The 18,102-nt window shown below is 49.2% G+C and overlaps 1 protein-coding gene across 1 annotated transcript in view; it reads left to right on the top strand.

Moving 5' to 3' along the window:
• Positions 1–5,168, top strand: part of SAE1 (SUMO1 activating enzyme subunit 1) — a 50,764-nt gene extending 45,596 nt beyond the window's left edge. Inside the window, exons 8-9 of the mRNA XM_031963886.1 lie at positions 2,619–2,688; positions 4,238–5,168. Of these exons, the coding sequence (XP_031819746.1) occupies positions 2,619–2,688; positions 4,238–4,330 (163 nt within the window). The 3' untranslated portion in view covers positions 4,331–5,168. The remainder of the gene's footprint in view (positions 1–2,618; positions 2,689–4,237) is intronic.
• Positions 5,169–18,102: the final 12,934 nt, after the last annotated feature.

The following is an 18,102-nucleotide window of genomic DNA, read 5'->3' as shown; positions in this document are numbered from 1 at the left end:
CCTCGATCCACACAGCTCCTAGAACTCCTGAGAGCTGAGAGAAGATGCCATTTTATGATTGAGAAAAAGTGACCTACCCAAGATCTTATTAATGTCAGAGTCAAGGTTCAAACTACCGGCTACTGATTATAAGCCTAGAGCTCTTTCCACTACTCCCACTAGTCTTCCAGCATTTATCAGGTAGTGACTGTGTGCCAGGTGCTGTGCTAGTGCTGAAGATAGATACATAAATGAAATAGTCTCTGTCCTCAGTGAACTAATGCTCTTTCAGGGGAACTATATGTAGTCATATGCATAGATTAAAACATACAGAATTTATTTTAAGGTAAGTAAAATGAATTTAATCCCAGATTTGCATCTCATTTGGGCTGAACAAATGCATGGTTTGTAGGACATACCGTGCAAAAAAATCCAACACAAGATACAGTTGAAGCACTGGCCCACTGGTGGATAAGTATAAGTGTTCCCTATCTCAGGGGGGTTCTTGGTTTAGGATAAAATTATAGACCATGGACCAGTTCAGAGAAAGGAAGTTACTGGAGAATGGCCAGCTTTGTTCCGTTCTCAGCTCTGTTCTCCTTAGCTTATATTTAAATTGGACAAAGTTGTGTTCTTGGAGCAGGGCGTGTGAAGAGAATAAAATGGAGAGCTTGCCTCTCCACACTTTTTCCCCCTTTTAGGATAGTCTCCCTTGGTTCAGCAATGTGGCTTTTTGGGAGGGGGGAGTAGCAGCCACTGATGTCATTTCCTCTGTCTCCCTTCCCTGTTTGATGGGACCTTCTTCCAGATCCCAGGGTGTCCTGTTATTGCAGGTCAGCCTGAGGCCAAGCAGTGGCTCCAAACAATTATTCATTTGCTTAGAAGAAATTAAAATCTATGGGGAATGATGAGAATTTGGATATGAAAAACAAGGAATTTAGAAAATACCCCTCCTTCCACCTGTCTCCCCATCGTTTTGCAAATAAATTCCCATCAGGGGGAAGAAACTTACTTGATGCTTTGTCACTAATTAGAAGCACAGGCACCACAATATTTCTCTGATGTTGATATTGCTTTTGCTGTAAAAAATTTGCCGTGAGAATCATGCATCAAGAAGCCTTCAATGGCCTTTTTGCACAAGTTCTTGGCTTTCCGGTGAGGAGACTGGCCTAAGGGAGAGAAGATTGTCCTGTGGTGATTCAGCTCAGTCCCGGCAGGACTACATACAGCCAGCATCCGGGTTTTTGGACCCTCGCGGCAGGATTCTTTGTCATTTGAAATTTCCAAATAATCTTGAGATTATTAAAGGTTCTTCTTTGACAAGCCTGCGGCTTGGACCCACCACAGGGATAATATTAGCAAAAGAGTTGAATGAGCTCCCATTTTCCCTGAGGAGAAGGGCAGTGTGGCATCTGGCCCATCCTGGCAGGTAGACCCTGGGCAAGTCATGAAATCTGTCTTTGCTCCCGGCATCTCTCAAAGGCCCCTGAGCAGAGCAGGGAGCCTCTCCTAAAGGATGGTTCCCAAGGCTCATGAGGTCACTGCTTGGGATCCACCAGGGAAAAGGAGGAAATGGTCTGCCCTGAGAGGGACTGTATCTGGAAAAATGATGAAAGATTAGGGCTTTGGGGGTGTTATATCTGCCTTCTCCGGCCCACTTCATCAGGCTGCCTGGGGGAATGTCCCAGGTCCCAGATCCTGGCCCATGAATCCCCTGAGAAGCAATTGGCACAAAAGCTGCCCTGCACAGCTTGCCCCCAGGTGGCCACGCTCTGTGAGGGGGCAGTCTGCAGAGGGAGTGCCTGTGACCCTCTCCCCTCCTCCTCTGAGAATGATAAGGGGGCGGGCGGAGGGGTGCTGGGGAAGGAGCCGGAAGCCAAGGGGGCCAGCCTGGCTCCGTATAACGGGCACTTGAGGGGGCTGGAGGCACTGCAGATAAGGAACTGCTGCCCGCTTTGTTCTTGTGGCACCTCCCATTTCTGTTGGCCAAAACAGCTTTGTTGGTTGTCACCCTCACGGGCCTCTTGAGCCCCTTTCTCTTGAGGAGGTGCCAAGAGGTCCCTGAAGGAAGCAGCCCTCGCTGCCCTGACATTAGACAAGTGACATCATCTGAGAAAGGGGTTTTTCCCCCTATTTTCTAGCTCTAGTGAATTTGACCTTTTATCATTGACTTAAAAAAACTGTTGAAAGCTTGGTAACCTTCCTTGTGGCAGGTTGTGCCGCCCCTGGTTTCCTGGGGTGTTGTTGGAAAAGATCTTAGCCCCTGGGGGTTCATGTCGGACTTTGTGATCCCAGGTACCCCTCAGGGTGTGGGCAGTCAGGACCATTTCCTGTGTTTATATCTCCAGCCCCCGTGCAGACTCTCCCTACATGTCCCCACAGGCCTGCACTCTGGCATCTGGCCCTGGGGAGCAGATAGAGAATGGCGGGAATGTGACCGGCCAGGCAGCCTTGGAGGCCGACAGGGCCTTATTTTTAGGAAGGGCTGGGGTAGGGGAGGAAGGCAGAGAATGAGCCTGAGGGGTGGTGGTGGTGGTGAGAGGAAGCCCGCCCTTCCCCCGGCACTCGGGGCCATCCATTCCCATGGTCTTTTGGGCCCTTGCACCCCCCTCACAACCCTTTGGTTTTCTCTCCTTTAGCTGCTGCTTTTCGGAGATGGCGCCTGTTTGTGCAGTTGTTGGCGGGGTGCTGGGACAGGAAGTTGTAAAGGTAATTAATATTGGGGAACGGAGTGTATGAAGAGCACAGCTGTCCTAGAGTCTTCTGGCTGAGGACCCCTGGATCCTTTCTTGGGCCATCGCTAGTGTCCACCGCAGTCCCCTGTTTTTATATCAACCTCCCTTAGCCGTTTCCTGCACCACGGTCCTCCCTGCACTCCAGTCATTCTGTGTGATGGAAAGGGTGTGTCTGGGGAAAGAACCCAGTGGGACTCAAATAAGCACCTGCTGGTGGACTTTCTTGGACCCACTTGTGGAGTCATTCTTCTTAAGAAGAAAAAAGGGACAAACAGTGATCGTGACACTTCTCACATGACTATTGAAAGCAAATGAACGAATGTCTCTGTGTGTTAGGATCTCGGGGCATCCAGGAGTCCAGATCCCCGGGGACAGCTAACAGTTCTGGAGGCCTGATTTTCCTTGACTTTTAGTCCAATTTGTTCAGGATTCCCCAGAGCTTCAAATTGTCCTCTGCCTGATGTCTGCGTCACGTCTGTGCTCTCTGTAGCCCAGTCCTTTCCTCCAACTTGGTGTTGCTGTTGCCCGTTCTCTGCGCCTCCTCCCCTCCTGATTATTCTCCTGGCCCGGGGCCCATCTTGTCATCGCCTCCGCCTCCCCTGTCCCCCATCCCATTGGTGCAGTCTGGCCGGGCCGTGGGGACTGCCCCCCCCGTACTCTGACTAGGAGAAAAAAAGGAGGAGCAGGAAGGGGAGAACAGAGAGGGTAGAGAAGTGCCAGCAGCCACCGAGGCCATCCCCCTGGCCCTGGCTGATAAACGGCCCTCCCCGATGCTGCCCTTGGCCAGGTTGGTGCCCTGGTGCCCTCTGGATGTGACAGTGTCCCTGTCTGGTGCCACTTCCTCGCCGGCCCCTCCTGCCGGCCCTGACAGCTGTCGGCTCGCGTCCTGTTTCTGTTTACCCCAGATGGCCAGAGTAGTCTGCATTCTTGGCCCGGGGTATGTTTGGAATCCCTGCCTACCCCGTCCTCAGCACAGAGGACCTCCTCACCTCTTGCCCCCTCGGCCTGGTGTCTGGCCGAGCTGTCGCTGACCGTCCCCGCCCCTTGTCCCAAGAGCCCCTCGGACAGCTCTGCAGGAGGCCCAGGAGAGCGTACCCTGGGAGACCTTTGTGTACTTGAAAGCGCCACATAAATGGGAAGTGGGGGGCAGATTTAATGGGCACATCCCACTCTCAGGGACTTACTCCTGGGGCCCTTTCCTGCTGTTCCATGCCCTCTGCTCTTCCTTACTCTGTGCCCTGCCCAGTCTGCCAGCCAGAGCGCCTCTGCCCTCCCCTCCCATGCCCACTCCCCAGAGGATGATGGCTTCCTGGTGGGTGAGCCCCAGCCCAGCCTCTGCCCAGGACACTCCCCATGTCCATAGATCCCTGGGCCAGTTTTGCCCCAGGTGCTGGCTGTGCGCCGTGGCTTCCCGAGGGCAGGAGGCCCTTGGCCTCTTCTGAGCAGAGGGCACAGGTGACCCATCCCCGGCCACACTGTCCCTTTCAAATACTAACGAGGCCATTGTTGTTAACTCCCCGCAGGCCCTGTCTCAGAGGGACCCTCCTCACAACAATTTCTTCTTCTTCGACGGCATTAAGGGAAACGGGATCGTCGAGTGTCTGGGCCCAAAATGAAAGCCAGTGTTGGGCCCCTGTCTGATGACCCGCGGCAGCCCCCACCCCCACCCCAGAGCCCTGAAGAGAAGAGCCTTCAGCTCTGGGATGCGGCAGGTGTGCTCCTTGTGTCACCGGCAGATTCTGGTCAATACAAAGGGGCTTGGAGATTGACTGTTGGCGTCTCGGCGTGACCCCGTACCTCATCTGTCCTCCCCGGGCAGAGGCTGCTGACCCCAGCCGGGCCCTTCCTTTGCCGGGCCCCTTGGAGCTCCTCGCCGCTCTCTCCTTCCCCACCTGAAGTCACAGCCTTGAGGTGGGGAAGGAAGGCTAGGCCAGACAGATTTAGAATGCCCTTGGGCGGGGCCTGGCAAGAGTGGGCACCGGGGCCTGGCGCGGGGCTTGGCGTTTCAGTTTAGAATCCCTTTGGCGGAGAAGCCCTTTGGAATTAGGGCTTATTCCTGGTTGTGCTTAAGCCAAGTCACCCACTGACTAGGGCATCACTCTACTTGGCTTCCCCAGGGGATTGTGGCCCTTTAATCATTGTGACTGACTAACAATCGAAGGCATTTTAAGGGAAATCTTTGCATTTAAAAAAATCGCCCAAAATACCAGCCGAGCCCAGCGCCTGCTCCCGAAGGCCTGTCAGGAAAGCTAGCAGCGGTGGCGTTCACAGAGCCTCTTCAGACGGGTTTCTTGCATTTTTATAGAGTTGGGGGGAGGGGGGCGGCAGTGTTTTGTTTTTTAATGATATGTTGTTCTTTTGGTCATCCTAGAATGGCAGCTGTTGTGTTTCACGTGTTTTCTATATTTTCCTGGATTCCAAAAAAACATAATAAAATAAAGTTGGTTGCTTGTGGCTTTGTCTGTCTTCCGTGCTGGAGATCTTCTCGGGGAAGAGGAGCAGCTTCCTGCCAGGGAGCAGCCAGAGGTGCCTTCCCGCCCTTGGCCTTGGACTCTGGCCACATTCCTGGGGATTACAGGAAGGGCCCAGAGATCCCCTGGAAGAAGGCGAGGCAGGAGAAGGGGTAGGGATTTGACTGGTGCAGTGCCCCAGAGTCTCATGGGGAAAGCAACTGTCATCTGCTGAATAATTCCACTTAATGATGGCCGTGAGAAAGAGAAGTTAGGAATAAGGAGGAACTGTTGATAGGAGGCTGTGTTCTTGTGCCAGGATTGGCTGCAGCCAGCCCGGTTCCCCCACTCCGAGTCTGCTGGGTGTGGGGCTGTACCTTCCCAGGGACAAGGCTCTATTGGCTGCTCCTGTTGTCGGGGAGGCAGAGTCTGCCCTTGGCTGCAGGCTTCCCTTCGCCAGCTTCTGCTCCCCCTTGAGCCTGGATGGGAGAATTCAGTTCAGCCGACACTCGATACCTGCTGTGTTTGCTTAATGGGCTGGGTGCTAACCTTCAGCCGATTGTTGATTCTTAGAAGGCGCTCTTGCCGAACTGCGGGAGTGAGCCTGGAGAGCGGCCCCCAGAGGACCGGCTGGGAGGCTCGTGGGGCCGGGCTGGGGGGCTCGGGCGGGGGCCTGAGCCCGGCCTTCTGGAAGCCAGGCTCGGGGATGGCCCTGGGGGTCCTCAAACTTGCTGCTCTCGGGACTGGCCCCCTGGGGTCCTCCCCTCCCTCCTTACATGTGAGTTTTGTCTGCGTTCACCACTGGAGAGGAAAACATCTTCCTATTATCATAAGTGGTTGTGACCCCTCCTGCTCCCTGCAAGTGCCGTGAGGACCCTGGACTGAAAACCTCTAGCTTGGAAATGCCGGCTCCGGGTCCGAGTATGACATCTCGGGGTGGGGGGTCCTCTCTGAACATGAGCCCCCTCCTCTGGTGAGCAGCTCCCAGGAGGTAGTTGGGGACAAAGGCTGTGACGTCACAGAGATCATTAGCTTTGAGCAACTTGGGGGCTTAGGAGCTCCCCACTTGGCAGTAGGTTTTTGCCCTCATGTTACAACCAGACAACAGGTAGAAAAGTAGGCCGGGTGGGTTCTAGTAAGTCTGCCTAATGGGCAGCGTTCCTGGGCATTTGGAGTGCTCCGGCCAGCTTTCTCTGCCACCTGGGAAATAACTAGTGCATCATGGGTGGGGGCCTGGTAGCATCCCCCGCCTGGCCATGGGAGATTGGAGCACAGTGCCGGAGAGCGACAGCTCTGCCTCAGAACCACCTGGTGGGCTGTCGTGTGCCCGGGGTCACCCCAGCTGTGGCCTGCTCCTCCAAGCCCTGCCAGAGCAACTGGAGAGTGTCCAGAGGGGCCGGGACCAAGCACGGTTACATCCATTGTCACCCCCGGTCACAAGGTAGGCAGGGGCTCTAGGTGCTGGGAGCACTGGATGTGGGATCCCCCCAGGACCTGGGCAGCTGACTTCCTCCAAAAGGACCACCACAGCCCCTTCCTCTCCCACCCGGAGAGGTGGTGGGAGCTCCGGAAGTTGCACCCAGGTAACTTTCCGTCTGATTTTATCGAGTGCCCGTGCTCGACAGGAACACCAGGGAATAAAAACGGGTCCTGGCCATGCAGACCGTGGTCCCCTTCCCACCCGGGCGCTTCTCTGTGTTGCCCTGGCCAGCCTTCCTGACTCCCAGGGCCATTCCTGTCTGTCCCTGGGCCCAGAGCCTTCACCCCACAAAATGCCCTAGTCACACGGGCTAGTGGGTGGAGCCACGGCATCCTAGCTAGAGCGAGGGGTTCCCGGAGGTCATTCCTTGGTGGCCGCAGACTGAGGCTGGCAGGGATGCTCAAGTCCCGGCCACCGCCTGATGGTCTGTGGCGTTCCTCTCCAGTACCTCTGCCCCAGTGCCCTCCTGAACACCAAGTCGGGCCAGGCCCTTTGCTAGGAAGCTCCCGGGGAGAGTTCCAGAGATGTCTCAGAGCGGGTGCTGGTGGGAAAATGAGAAGCTCCCTCCTTTCTCTGTTGTTCCTTCCAGAATTGGAGTTCCCCACCAGGGGGGCCGAGGGCTCCGGGGAGAGCACCAAGTCAGCCCCAACTGCCTACCCCCAACTCCAGATCCCTTCCTGCTTCGGGCCTGTCTTCCTGGAGCCAAGGTAAGCCCTTGGCAGCCCCCCACGGCCTGGCCCGGACGGTGAAGGTGTTTCATGGAGGGCTATGAAGACCTGACTCCCCTCCAGCTGCCGGGGCTTTTCCTTCTGCCACATCCTCCTTATCTTGCATATTTTGACTAATGTCCAAGGGGTCACGCAATGGTTTCTCATTAGACAAATCCTCAATGCCTTTCTGCACAAGTCCCGTTCTGGGTCCCGGCAGCTTTTCCCCAGTGACTTCTGAGCGCCAGGGAAGCCGTCCCCTGCCCTTTCCATAGCTCTGTCCTCAAGCCAGACACAACCTCCCCCCCTTCCCCCCCTGCAGTCCTGCCCTCGTCCTCCCCCAGGCCTTCCATGCCCAGCCGGCCAAGAGCTTTCAGCCACCGCCTCCTCCTCATTCACCTGGAGCCCGCAATGGCCTCTGCCTCATCCAAGACCAATTGGCGCACTCGGGCAGCAAGGGCACCTTGGCCAGGAGCGCCCGAGATGGGCAGGAGCACCCAGGCAGTCAAGAAGGGAGCCCAGAGAGGAAGGCCCAGATGTGGGCTCCCTGCCCAAGGACCTAGGTGGGCCGGCGTCCTCCCTACCTAGCCGGCCCCTTTGCATGCGTCTTGTGCTGGTGGGCTTGCAGGCCTGAGCTTCAGGGTGGGGACAGTCCTGGGGAGGAGGGGTTGCTTTTCTCCCTGGTCCACTACTGGACGTCAGCAAGACCCGAGTTCAAATGCAGCCTCGGCCCCTAGCTGGCTGTATGAGGTCAGGCAGGTCACCTCTCCAGCCTCAGTTTCCCCGTCTGACAGCAAACGACCCCATCGTCCTTGCCAGGAGAGCCCCTGGGGTCATGGAGCCCCGTGCACAAGTTTTGACGCTGTCAGTTTTATGTGGCGGGTAAACGGGCCAGAATCCAGGCGGGACCGCCTTGCAGGCGGCGGGAGATGGGAGATGGTCCTGGAGCTTGGGAAACAACCGACCCAGAGATGGAGGAGACAAATGGGGCCTTCCCCCGCGCCGGCGCCGGCTTCCGAGACCTGCTGGGATCTGCTAGGAATTAGGAAATGGCCATTCAAGCCGGAGCTCGCAGGGCATTGAGGGTTCGTCAACAAGCATTTATTAAGCACTTACTGGGTTCCCAGCACTGGGCAAAACCCAGAATACAGAGAGAGGCCCCAGGAGTCCCGCCCCAGGGAGGGAATGGCTAGCTTTGTACCAGGTATGTACGGCGCAGAGAAGGTGACCTCAGAGGGCTGGGGACCCAAGAAGGCCCCTCAGAAAGCTGGCGAAGGAAGCCAGGGAGAGGCGAGGGCGTGCGCCAGGGCACAGACACGGGCACTGTGAGGGGACCAGAACCCTGTACGGAGTCATGGAGACAGGCTTGCTAAGTGTGGGGAAAGACTAGGGCATCAGAGCTTTAAGTGTCTTGATCCCGGGTATAATGTGGGGCCACCGCAAGGCTGTCACTATTTATGCTTCTATAAACATCTCGGCTGAGTGGGGCATGGAAAGAGGCAGTCAGAAGGTATCAGGCCCATCCGCAGCCTGAGGTCGGCAACTCGCCTGGGATCCCACAGCCAGGGAGTATCTCGGGGCCAATTGGACCTCAGGCCTCCTGATTCTGGGCCATCCCACTGCTCCAAGACAGGCAACAGCCTGGCGACGTGAGGGAACAGTGAAGCGAGCCTGAATGGGCGAGAGCTTATCTTAGTGGTCAACAGGGAAGTTCAAAATGGGGGGTAGGGTTAGGGGGAAAGACAGTGAACCCCGTTTTGGATCTTCTGAGTCTGGGATGCCCGAGACATTCATCCACTGAGAAATGTCCCAGAGGCGCTCAGGAGAGACCAAGGTCGGATTTGTGGGGGCCCATAGAGAAAAAGAAGAGCCTGAAGAGTGTGGAGGAGACCCTCGGGCACGCCATGGATCCCCAGCCTTCCGAAGGAGCGGGTCTCCGGAGCCAGGAGGAGTTACCCAGAAAACCCAGACAGGAGCCAGGAGGTGATTAACCGACCTTGTGAGATGTCTCAGGTCAGCAAGGACAAGGATGGAGAAAGGACTATGAGATTTGGCAATTAAGAGCTCACTGATTGTGTTGGAGGCCGTTGTCTGAGCTGAACAGCGAGGTCAGAGGAAAAGAGGCTTTAGTGAGAGGAGAGGGAATGGAGGCGACAAATGGAGATGATTTTTTTTTCAGGGAGTTTAACTGAGAAAAGTTGCTGGGAAGGAAGGCTTTACACATAACTGTTTCACCCTCATAACCACCCAGCACAACCAGGTGGTCCCATAATTCCCACCGTTTTGCAGTTGGTAAATGGAGGCCGTGGTTACGTGACTGGCGCAGGATTGTGCAACTTGTAAGTGTGAGGCCACATTTGTACTTGGGCCTCCCTAACACCAGTCTCGGTGTTGCACATCCTAGAAGTGGAGGAGGAGGGTTATAGGATGAGACCCAAGGGGGATGAGTGACTCAAATGAGGGACCGTGAAGGGTAAGAGTGTTTGAAGGAGCAGATCTGGAGAATGGGAGGATCCTGGGGGCCCCCAGCAGAGAAGTCAGTCCTGGGTACCCTCCCTTGGGAGGGAAGTGGGGCACCCCTTTACCCAAGGGGGGAGTGAAGGAGGAGCCGGCCCAAGGGGAGCTCAGAGCAAACATTCTTCCTTTTTTAGGTCAATGAGGTCTGGTCCTCCGCTATGAAGTGGGGGGATGGAGGCCATCAAAGGCCTAGTGAGAACAGATGGAAAAGCTGCCATGGGGAGTGGGATAGACTGAGGAAGGACTGAATTTGAATCCACCACACAGAGTACCCTTCCTAGTCCGCGATCCGTGTCAAACTGCTCTCAGCCTGGCTCTTCAAGCTTTAAGTTGCAGAAAAGGCACCGATCTATCTGTAAAGGTACTTTCCTCACCTGGGAACTCCTTCTACCAGTGAAATCTCAGGGCCTAAATACAAGGTTTTACCATTTTTTTTTTTCTTTTTTGTTAGGAATTTGGAGTTAAGTGGCTTACTCAGAATACACTAATAAGCTAGTAAGTATCAGGTCTTGGGGGCTGCATTTGAACTCAGGTCCTCCTGATTTCAAAGTGAGTGCTCCCCCTGAGTTCTATCAGTCTTGATATTCAAATTATAAGGGAAGAAGGGGACGAGAGAAGGGTACGTTAGATGGAAGGATGGCTTGCAGGTTCTCCATGGAGAAACAAATAAAGGATTTGGTAAAGTTGGTTTTGATGTACATCCAACAGCAACATTTCCTCAAGAGCTTGCCATAGCCCTCCAAACCCAATCAAAAAATATGTTCTGATAACAAAGCCCGGTGGCAACCTGGAGTCGGAAAAGGCCCGAGTTCAAAGGTGACCTCAGACACCTAACACTTATGAGATGTATGACCCCCTGGAGCAAATTACTTTACCCTGTTTGACTCAGTTTCCTCATCTGTAAAATTAGTGGGAGAAGGCAGTGGCAGACCTCTCCAGTATCTATGCCTAGAACACCCTAAATGGGGACACAGAGCATCAGACACGACTTCCCTTAGAGGTGAGAGTAGGGAGAAATGGTGGAAAATGAGAGAAACCAAGTAATTGTGGACTCTGCAGAAGGCTCAAGCTTATACGTCATACATAGGTTTGTTTTTCCTCCTTTAAGAAAAAAACCAGAACCTTTTCTTATACTTGGTAGCGGCTCCAGCTAGCATTGCAAAAATAAAACTGATTATATTTTATGAATAACTTGGAAGTGATTGAAAATTATACCTCCATTAATTGTCTGTATTAAACAATTAGAACACTGACTTGTTGGGGCAAAAATTAAAACTAAGAAAACCTAGAAAGAGTAAAACCAGAAAGAGATGTGAAACTAAGATTCCAACCTGACCTATGTAAGATATCGGTGCCCCCAAATGAGATGTGAACAGAAGAAAGCCCATCAATGCTGATTTCCACAATTTTTATGAACGTTTAACCTATGGAAATCGGTTGTCATAATCAGGAGACCAAAAGAACCTAAAAAGCATCTCTTTTTCAGACTTGCTTAATGAAGATATATAGCAACCAAGGGCAACACCAACATATAGTGTAAACTCATTCATAATGTCTTACTGAGAAGGATGATGGAAGATTATAAAGCTTCTCAATAATGAAAACTGCGGGGGAAAAAGCTTGGCGAGAGACCCAACAAAGCATAATCATTTCAAGGGTATTTAAGAATGAAACTGAAAGGCAGACATTAAAAAAACGATATATTTTTTACCAAATTTATATATGTTGGATTCCCATCTAGGGAAGGGGATGGGGGAAGTGTAAGAGGGACGAAAATTGGAACACAAGGTTTTGTAAGGGTCAATGTTGAAACCTTATCCTTGCATATGTTTTGAAAATAAAAAGCTTTAATAAAAAATTAAATGAAGAAAAAAAAGATGGAAAAATTGTGCAGATCGATTTATGGAGGGGCAGATAGATGGTGTAGAGGGCTGAACTTTACCTTTGGAATCAAGAAGATAAAATTAAAGAAAAAAAAAAAGATGGAAAAGATCTGCAGATAGGTTTATAGAGGGGCAGATAGATGGTGTAGAGGGCTGAACTCTGGATCTGGAATCAAGAAGATAAAATTAAATGAAGAAAAAAAATGGAAAAGATTAGCAGATAGGTTTATAGAGGGGTAGATAGATGGTGTAGAGAACTGAACTCTACCTTTGGAATCAAGATCTGCCTTCTGGTACTACGTCTGGGGCCCTTGGCAAGTCAACTTCTCTCTGAATGTGTGTACTGATTTCATAAATGAGGATAGTCAAGATATACATATATATATATATATATATATATATATATATATATATAGTCTATAACTATAGATAGTTATCTACCTGACTGGGTTGTTGGGCCAATCCAATAAGATTATATATAAAATTATATATATTCTATAAGCTTTGTTTTGCAAACCTTGAAGGGCTTTTTTGTTATTGTAACAAACCCTTTTTGCCATCAAACATGGCGGAGACACCACACTTGGACTCCAATATCACAGGCCTCAGATATTCTTTCATAGGAGGTAGAAATCATACTAGAGAACAATTAAGGGAGAAGAAGCAGATGAACTAAACCAAGTATACGTGAAGTCCTTGGTGGAATCACCCAAGACATCAAACATTTATTAGGTGACTTTAGCTGAAACTTGAAGGAATCTAGGAGACAGAGATGAAGGAGAGAATTGCAAGCATGGATCAACCATTAAAAACGCTCAAAGTCAAGAGTTGGAGTATCTGGTGGGAGGAACAGCAAGGAAGCCAGTGGGGTAAGAAGACAGGAAATGGAGGAAGGGGCCAGATTAGGGGGGCTTTGAAGGTCAGAGCAGTGATGGCAGTGTGGAGAGAAGGAGGTATGGAGAACAGTTGTTGCAAAGGTAGAACTGACAGAACTCCGTAATCGATTGGATATGGGGTATGAGACAAAGCCAGGTATTAAGGTAGCACTGGATGGGTTTCCATCATAGCTCTCAGGAAAGTGCGTCTGCCTTCTACTATAACCAGGAGGTACGGAAGAGGGAAGGGTTGGTGGGAGGAATAAAAGGTGTTTATAAGATGACTTATAGGCAGTTGGAGGTATGAAACTAGGGGTCCTGAGAGAGCTTAGGACTGAGCAGACAATTCTGGGATTCATCCACATATGACCATTGAGTCTGTGATGGTCAGGTGTTGAGGGAGCCATATTTGAGGTTTCTGAAGAAGAGTAAGATACCAAAGGCAAGCCAAAAAGTGTAGACCTAATTAATACTTCCCTTTGAGGGAACATCAGCCTATGTCTATTTTCTCCTCTATATAAATATGAGAATATCACATTCATATTTAGGGTAAGATTAGGAACAGGCTAGGAGTAAGAAAGGAACAGACTTTCAGAAAGAGGTGTTCCACTGTACACAGCAACAAGAAGATTATGTGATGGTCAATTCTGATGGACGTGACTCTTTTCCACACTGAGGTGATTCAGGCCAGTTGTGATGGACTGTGATGGAGAGAGAACTGCGGGGAACTGAATGTGGATCACAACACAGCATTTTTACTCTTTTTGTTGTTGTTTGCTTGCTTTTTTTTTCTCTAATTTTTTCCCTTTTTGATCTGATTTTTCTTGTACAGTACAATAAATGTGGAAATATATTTAGAAGAATTGCACATGTTTAACCTGCATTGGATCATTTGCTGTCTAGGGGAGCGGGGTGGGAGGAAGGAAGAGAAAAAAAATTGGAACACAAGGTTTTGCAGGGTGAAAGTTAAAAACTATCTTTGCATCTATCTTAAAACTAAAAAGCTATTATAAAAAATGGTAATTTTTTTTTTGGGGGGGGGGTGAAATGGATAGAATACCGGCCCTAGAGTCAGGAGGACCTGAATTCCAATTCAGCTTCAGACACTTAACACTTCTTAGTTGTGTGACCCTGGGCAAGTCACTTAACCCCAATTGCCTTTAAAAAAAAAAAATGGTTTAAAAAAAGAAAAAGAAAGGGTGTTCCACTGTAGTCTACAATTAAGATTGGGAGGAGGAGAATCTTTTGATTTTACATCAATTACACATTTCTCAATATATTCCTCCCAACTTTACACATTTCTCAATATATTCCTCCCAACTTCTTCTTCCTCATAACAGAGTGGAGGAGAGGAGGAGACAGTTCAACAAAACTAAACCCTATCCATCATGTCCAATTAGATCTATGATCCTATGACAGATTTGCAGTGTTCTCCATCCACAGTTCCCACCTCAACAAAGAGAGGGGAGACAGATTCTCACATTTCTTCTTCAGGACCAAGTTCCACCATTATAATTAAACAATTAATTTTTTTTTGTATATTTTAAGTTTTTTGTTCTTGCTATCTTTGTAGTTATTGTCATTATAAAGTTTCTGTGGTTCTGTTTATGTGACGTTATGCATCCCTGAAAGAACCACAAAGGCGAATAACTTTGTCCTACCCTCTATCAGATAAGACATAAGAGAGGGAGGAAGATGCATCTCACCAGAAGAGTCTGCCATTGTCACAGAGGAAGCAACAATGCAGAGTTCAAGTTGAAAAAGGAAATTTCCTCTCGGTGGTGAAGTCCGCCAGATGCTCCCGTTTACGATTCATATTGGACCCTGATCCATAACTAGTCAAGTAACTTTCCACATAGGGGAAAAAACAAACAAACAAGTGGAGGAAGAGTGCCTATTGTCCAGATCGTGACCAACAAGAACAAGCTATTATAGAGTTTGTTTATCAATATATACGTACCTTTGACAAATACTACGAATGAATAATGAGTTGGACCCACCATTGAATAAAACACAGAAGAATTTTATAATTCTTTTAATGATCCCCAAGTTTTCCCTGAAATAGAGACCCACTTTTTAATAGTAAGATTCTGCCTGTGTTGTTTGTATGAGTGTAAGTCATGGAAAACTACAGTCTCTAAAACATTAAAAATGAGAATTACTCAGGGCGACAGATGTGAGCATGAGTATCTCCTGGAGGGCAGCAGAGGAGGAGATGGTGGGGGTGAGCAGGCTGCAAGTAACTCATTCCAAACAACACCTTGTGAAGGAGAAATGGAGAAAGGGGAGTCATCAGAGACTAAATAGAAGAAGGAGCAGTCGCATAAAAAGAGTGAAGGCCTGTGGGCTCCATTGGTACCCACTCTGATTGAGTGGATCTTCTATGGTGAATTTGTGGAAGGACGTGGACAAGAAGGACACAGAATGGGCAACCTAGAGACATTCTAATCTGTGACACTGGAAAGAACACCAACATCCACACAATCACAGATCCACCTGAGATACGGAATATCGGTTAATAATTGGTGACTTCAATGCAAATGAAGCATGGGGGGAAACGCAGGAAAAAATGTCATTCACGGGTAAGAAATGAGAGAGACCAAAGGCTTGTCAGTTCCACCAAAGCTTCTATCTAGATGTAATGAATACTTTCTTCGGGAAGAGAGGACGTGCTGACTGTGGTGAGCATCGCAAAAAATGAAGTTAATTATATCCTAACAAACAGGAGATGACTTATTACAGATATAAAAGTGATTGATGGAGCAGGGGATATTGAGCCTGGAGAAGTGAGCCTGCAATGGGAAGTGGGGATAGGTATGATGACTGTTTTCTAGTACTTGAAGGGCCATCTTATGGGGGGTTCAACTTATTCTGTTTAAATCGGTCCACAAGCATTTATTAATCACTTACTGTGTGCTAAGCACTGTAGTGCTAAGTGCTGAGGATATAAAAAAATAGGTAAAAAACCACCCTATTCTTGAGGAGCTCACAGTCTTCTGGGGGGAAGAAATGTTTAGCCCAGAGGGCAGATATAGAATGAGGGGAAATGGTAGGGGAAAAAGCCAATCGAGGCCAAGTATCAGGAGAAATTTCCTAACAAAACTCCCCACATGGAAGGAGGCTTTGTATTAGAAGTGTCATTCTCCCCCTTATTGGAGGAAGTCTTCAAGCAGAACCTCGAGGACCCTTTGTCAGGTGTGTGAAAGTGGGTGAGGGTCTGCTGCTAAGGGCCCTTCTACTTTCCAAATTCTGTGATTCTCTTCTGAATCGAGAGTTGATTTATATTTGGATCATTGCCTTCTTGGAGAAAGTTTGTAGTCAATACTGAATAAGAAAGAATAAAAATCAGAAGCTGGGTACATCTGAAGCACCTCCAACTTAAACCTATTTAAATTCGCTGCTCACACTGAAAACTGGGAAATGGGTAAAAGAACAGACATCACCACTGACTAGTACCATTTCCTCCATTAGTGTAACCAACATCGTAAATCAATTGCGTCCTCAAGGAACCCCTGAAGCACCTGGGAACTGCCTTAGTCAGCAAATCCTTGATCTTGCCAAGCAAAGACACAAGACAGCCAATCGGAAGGGGAATTTAGATTATGAGCTCATTTGTAGAATTTTATAAAGGGGGATGGTGAAAGATGGTGAGAATGCTGCCTCATAAAACAGTGAGAAATAGAGGAATAAATAAGTTTATAGACAATCTGAGGAAGGCATGTAAGGACAAACTAGGGGGGCAGCTAGATGGCTCAGTGGATAGAGCACCAGCCCTGAAATCAGGAGAACCTGAGTTCAAATCTGGCCTCAGACACTTAACACTTCCTAACTGTGTGACCCTGGGCAGGTCATTTAACCCCAATTGCCTCAAGGGGGGAAAAAAAAAAAAGGATAAAACTAGGACAACAAATGCTTAAAAAATGAAAAAGATCTCTAAAAGTTTTGATCTTTATTACAAACTTTTCTCATTCAATGACAGAAGCTGCCATATCCAGAATCTACTGTCATAGCCCCTAATATGTACATAAAACTAAAAAATTATTCAAAATAAAAAAATCATTACCATTGGCACTAAGGAAAACCAACATGGGAAGAGCAGCTGGAGTCATTAACAAGCATTTATTAAGTACCTACTGTGTGCCAGGCATGATTCCGAACAGTACACGGGGAACAAAAAAGAAGACAAAAACAGGTTCTTTCCCCTCAAGGAATTTACCACCCATGGGAGAAATAAACATACAAAATACAGGGTAAATTGGAGGTAATCACATAAAGAAGGCACCTGTATTAAGGGGCCCAGCAAAAGCTTTTTACAAAAGGTGGAAGGGAAGCTATATAATTTTGAGGGCATCGAGGGACAGGTTCTCAAGATAAGTGATAGCAACTCTTGAAAGAAGCAGGGATCACTTTTTATTGAATAAAATGGTGGCAAAGAAAATATCAATAAATATCAACTTATTCCTACTTTCCCATCTCTCTGAACGGGGATATCTACACGCTCATGGAGGGTAGCCTTGCTTTCACAAACAATATTTTGCAGAGGACCAACTACGTGTTTACAGTTGCTCAGATTTCTAAAAGATATCGAGAATACTGGTCTTGTTAGTTGCTGGTTACAGGGAAAAAGACAGAATTTTTAAAAGCTCCTGATCTGAAGAATCAAATGTCCCTCTAAGGACTTTTCTCCAACAAGAGGTCTTATAACAATGTTAAAATAATCAGTAATATAGGATTTGCTCTGCCCCAACTGGGGATACAAAGACCCCTGCCTTTAGTGAGCTTCCAGTCTGACGGGGGAAGACATCATCCGAGCAACTACCCACAGACAAGAGACGGGGACGCTCGGGGACGACCATCGTGCATTTTAAGGAGAATCGGGCACAATTCTTAGGAAAATGTTATAACAAAAATAGTTTTGTCGAGAAATCTCTTCCTATCGCCAGTCGGGGCATAGCATATGGAGACAGCTGATCCCCAAGCGCTCGCCCCTTTCGTGGAGGACATCCAAATGGGAGGGCGATTCTCGATTGGTGGCAAAGCCTCCAGATGTCACGGCTGCGTGGACTGCTGTGCTAGCGGAGCATCGGGCTCTCCAAGAATACAGAGCTGCCTTTAATGAGGTTTTAACTTCACCTAGGAAAGACCAAGAGGAGGAAGGATGCTTGTCCGGACTCCGACATGCAGTGGACACCTAGCTTGTAAATGGACAATGAGCCACCAGGCCCTGGATTGCGAGCAAGCAGACTAATTGCATTTGGGAAATTGCATAACGCTTTTAATCATCTCCAGCTTCTTCCTGAAATAACGGCCCATCTCCTTTAACTGCAATATTCGAGAGGTGCCACGCAGCTGAGTCATAAAGTACTAGTGGCTGAAGCATTAGGGCTGGCGTTCCCCCGGAGCCAGGGAGAGGCCCATTGGTGGGCTTGAGTAGACCACCACACACATGGCCAAGGAGGAATCGCTTGGGCAGACT

Source organism: Sarcophilus harrisii, chromosome 3, assembly GCF_902635505.1.
Source record: "Sarcophilus harrisii chromosome 3, mSarHar1.11, whole genome shotgun sequence".
NCBI lineage: Eukaryota > Metazoa > Chordata > Mammalia > Dasyuromorphia > Dasyuridae > Sarcophilus > Sarcophilus harrisii.
The sequence above is the reverse complement of the archived record's forward strand: the minus strand, read 5'-3'. Positions and strand labels throughout refer to the sequence as shown.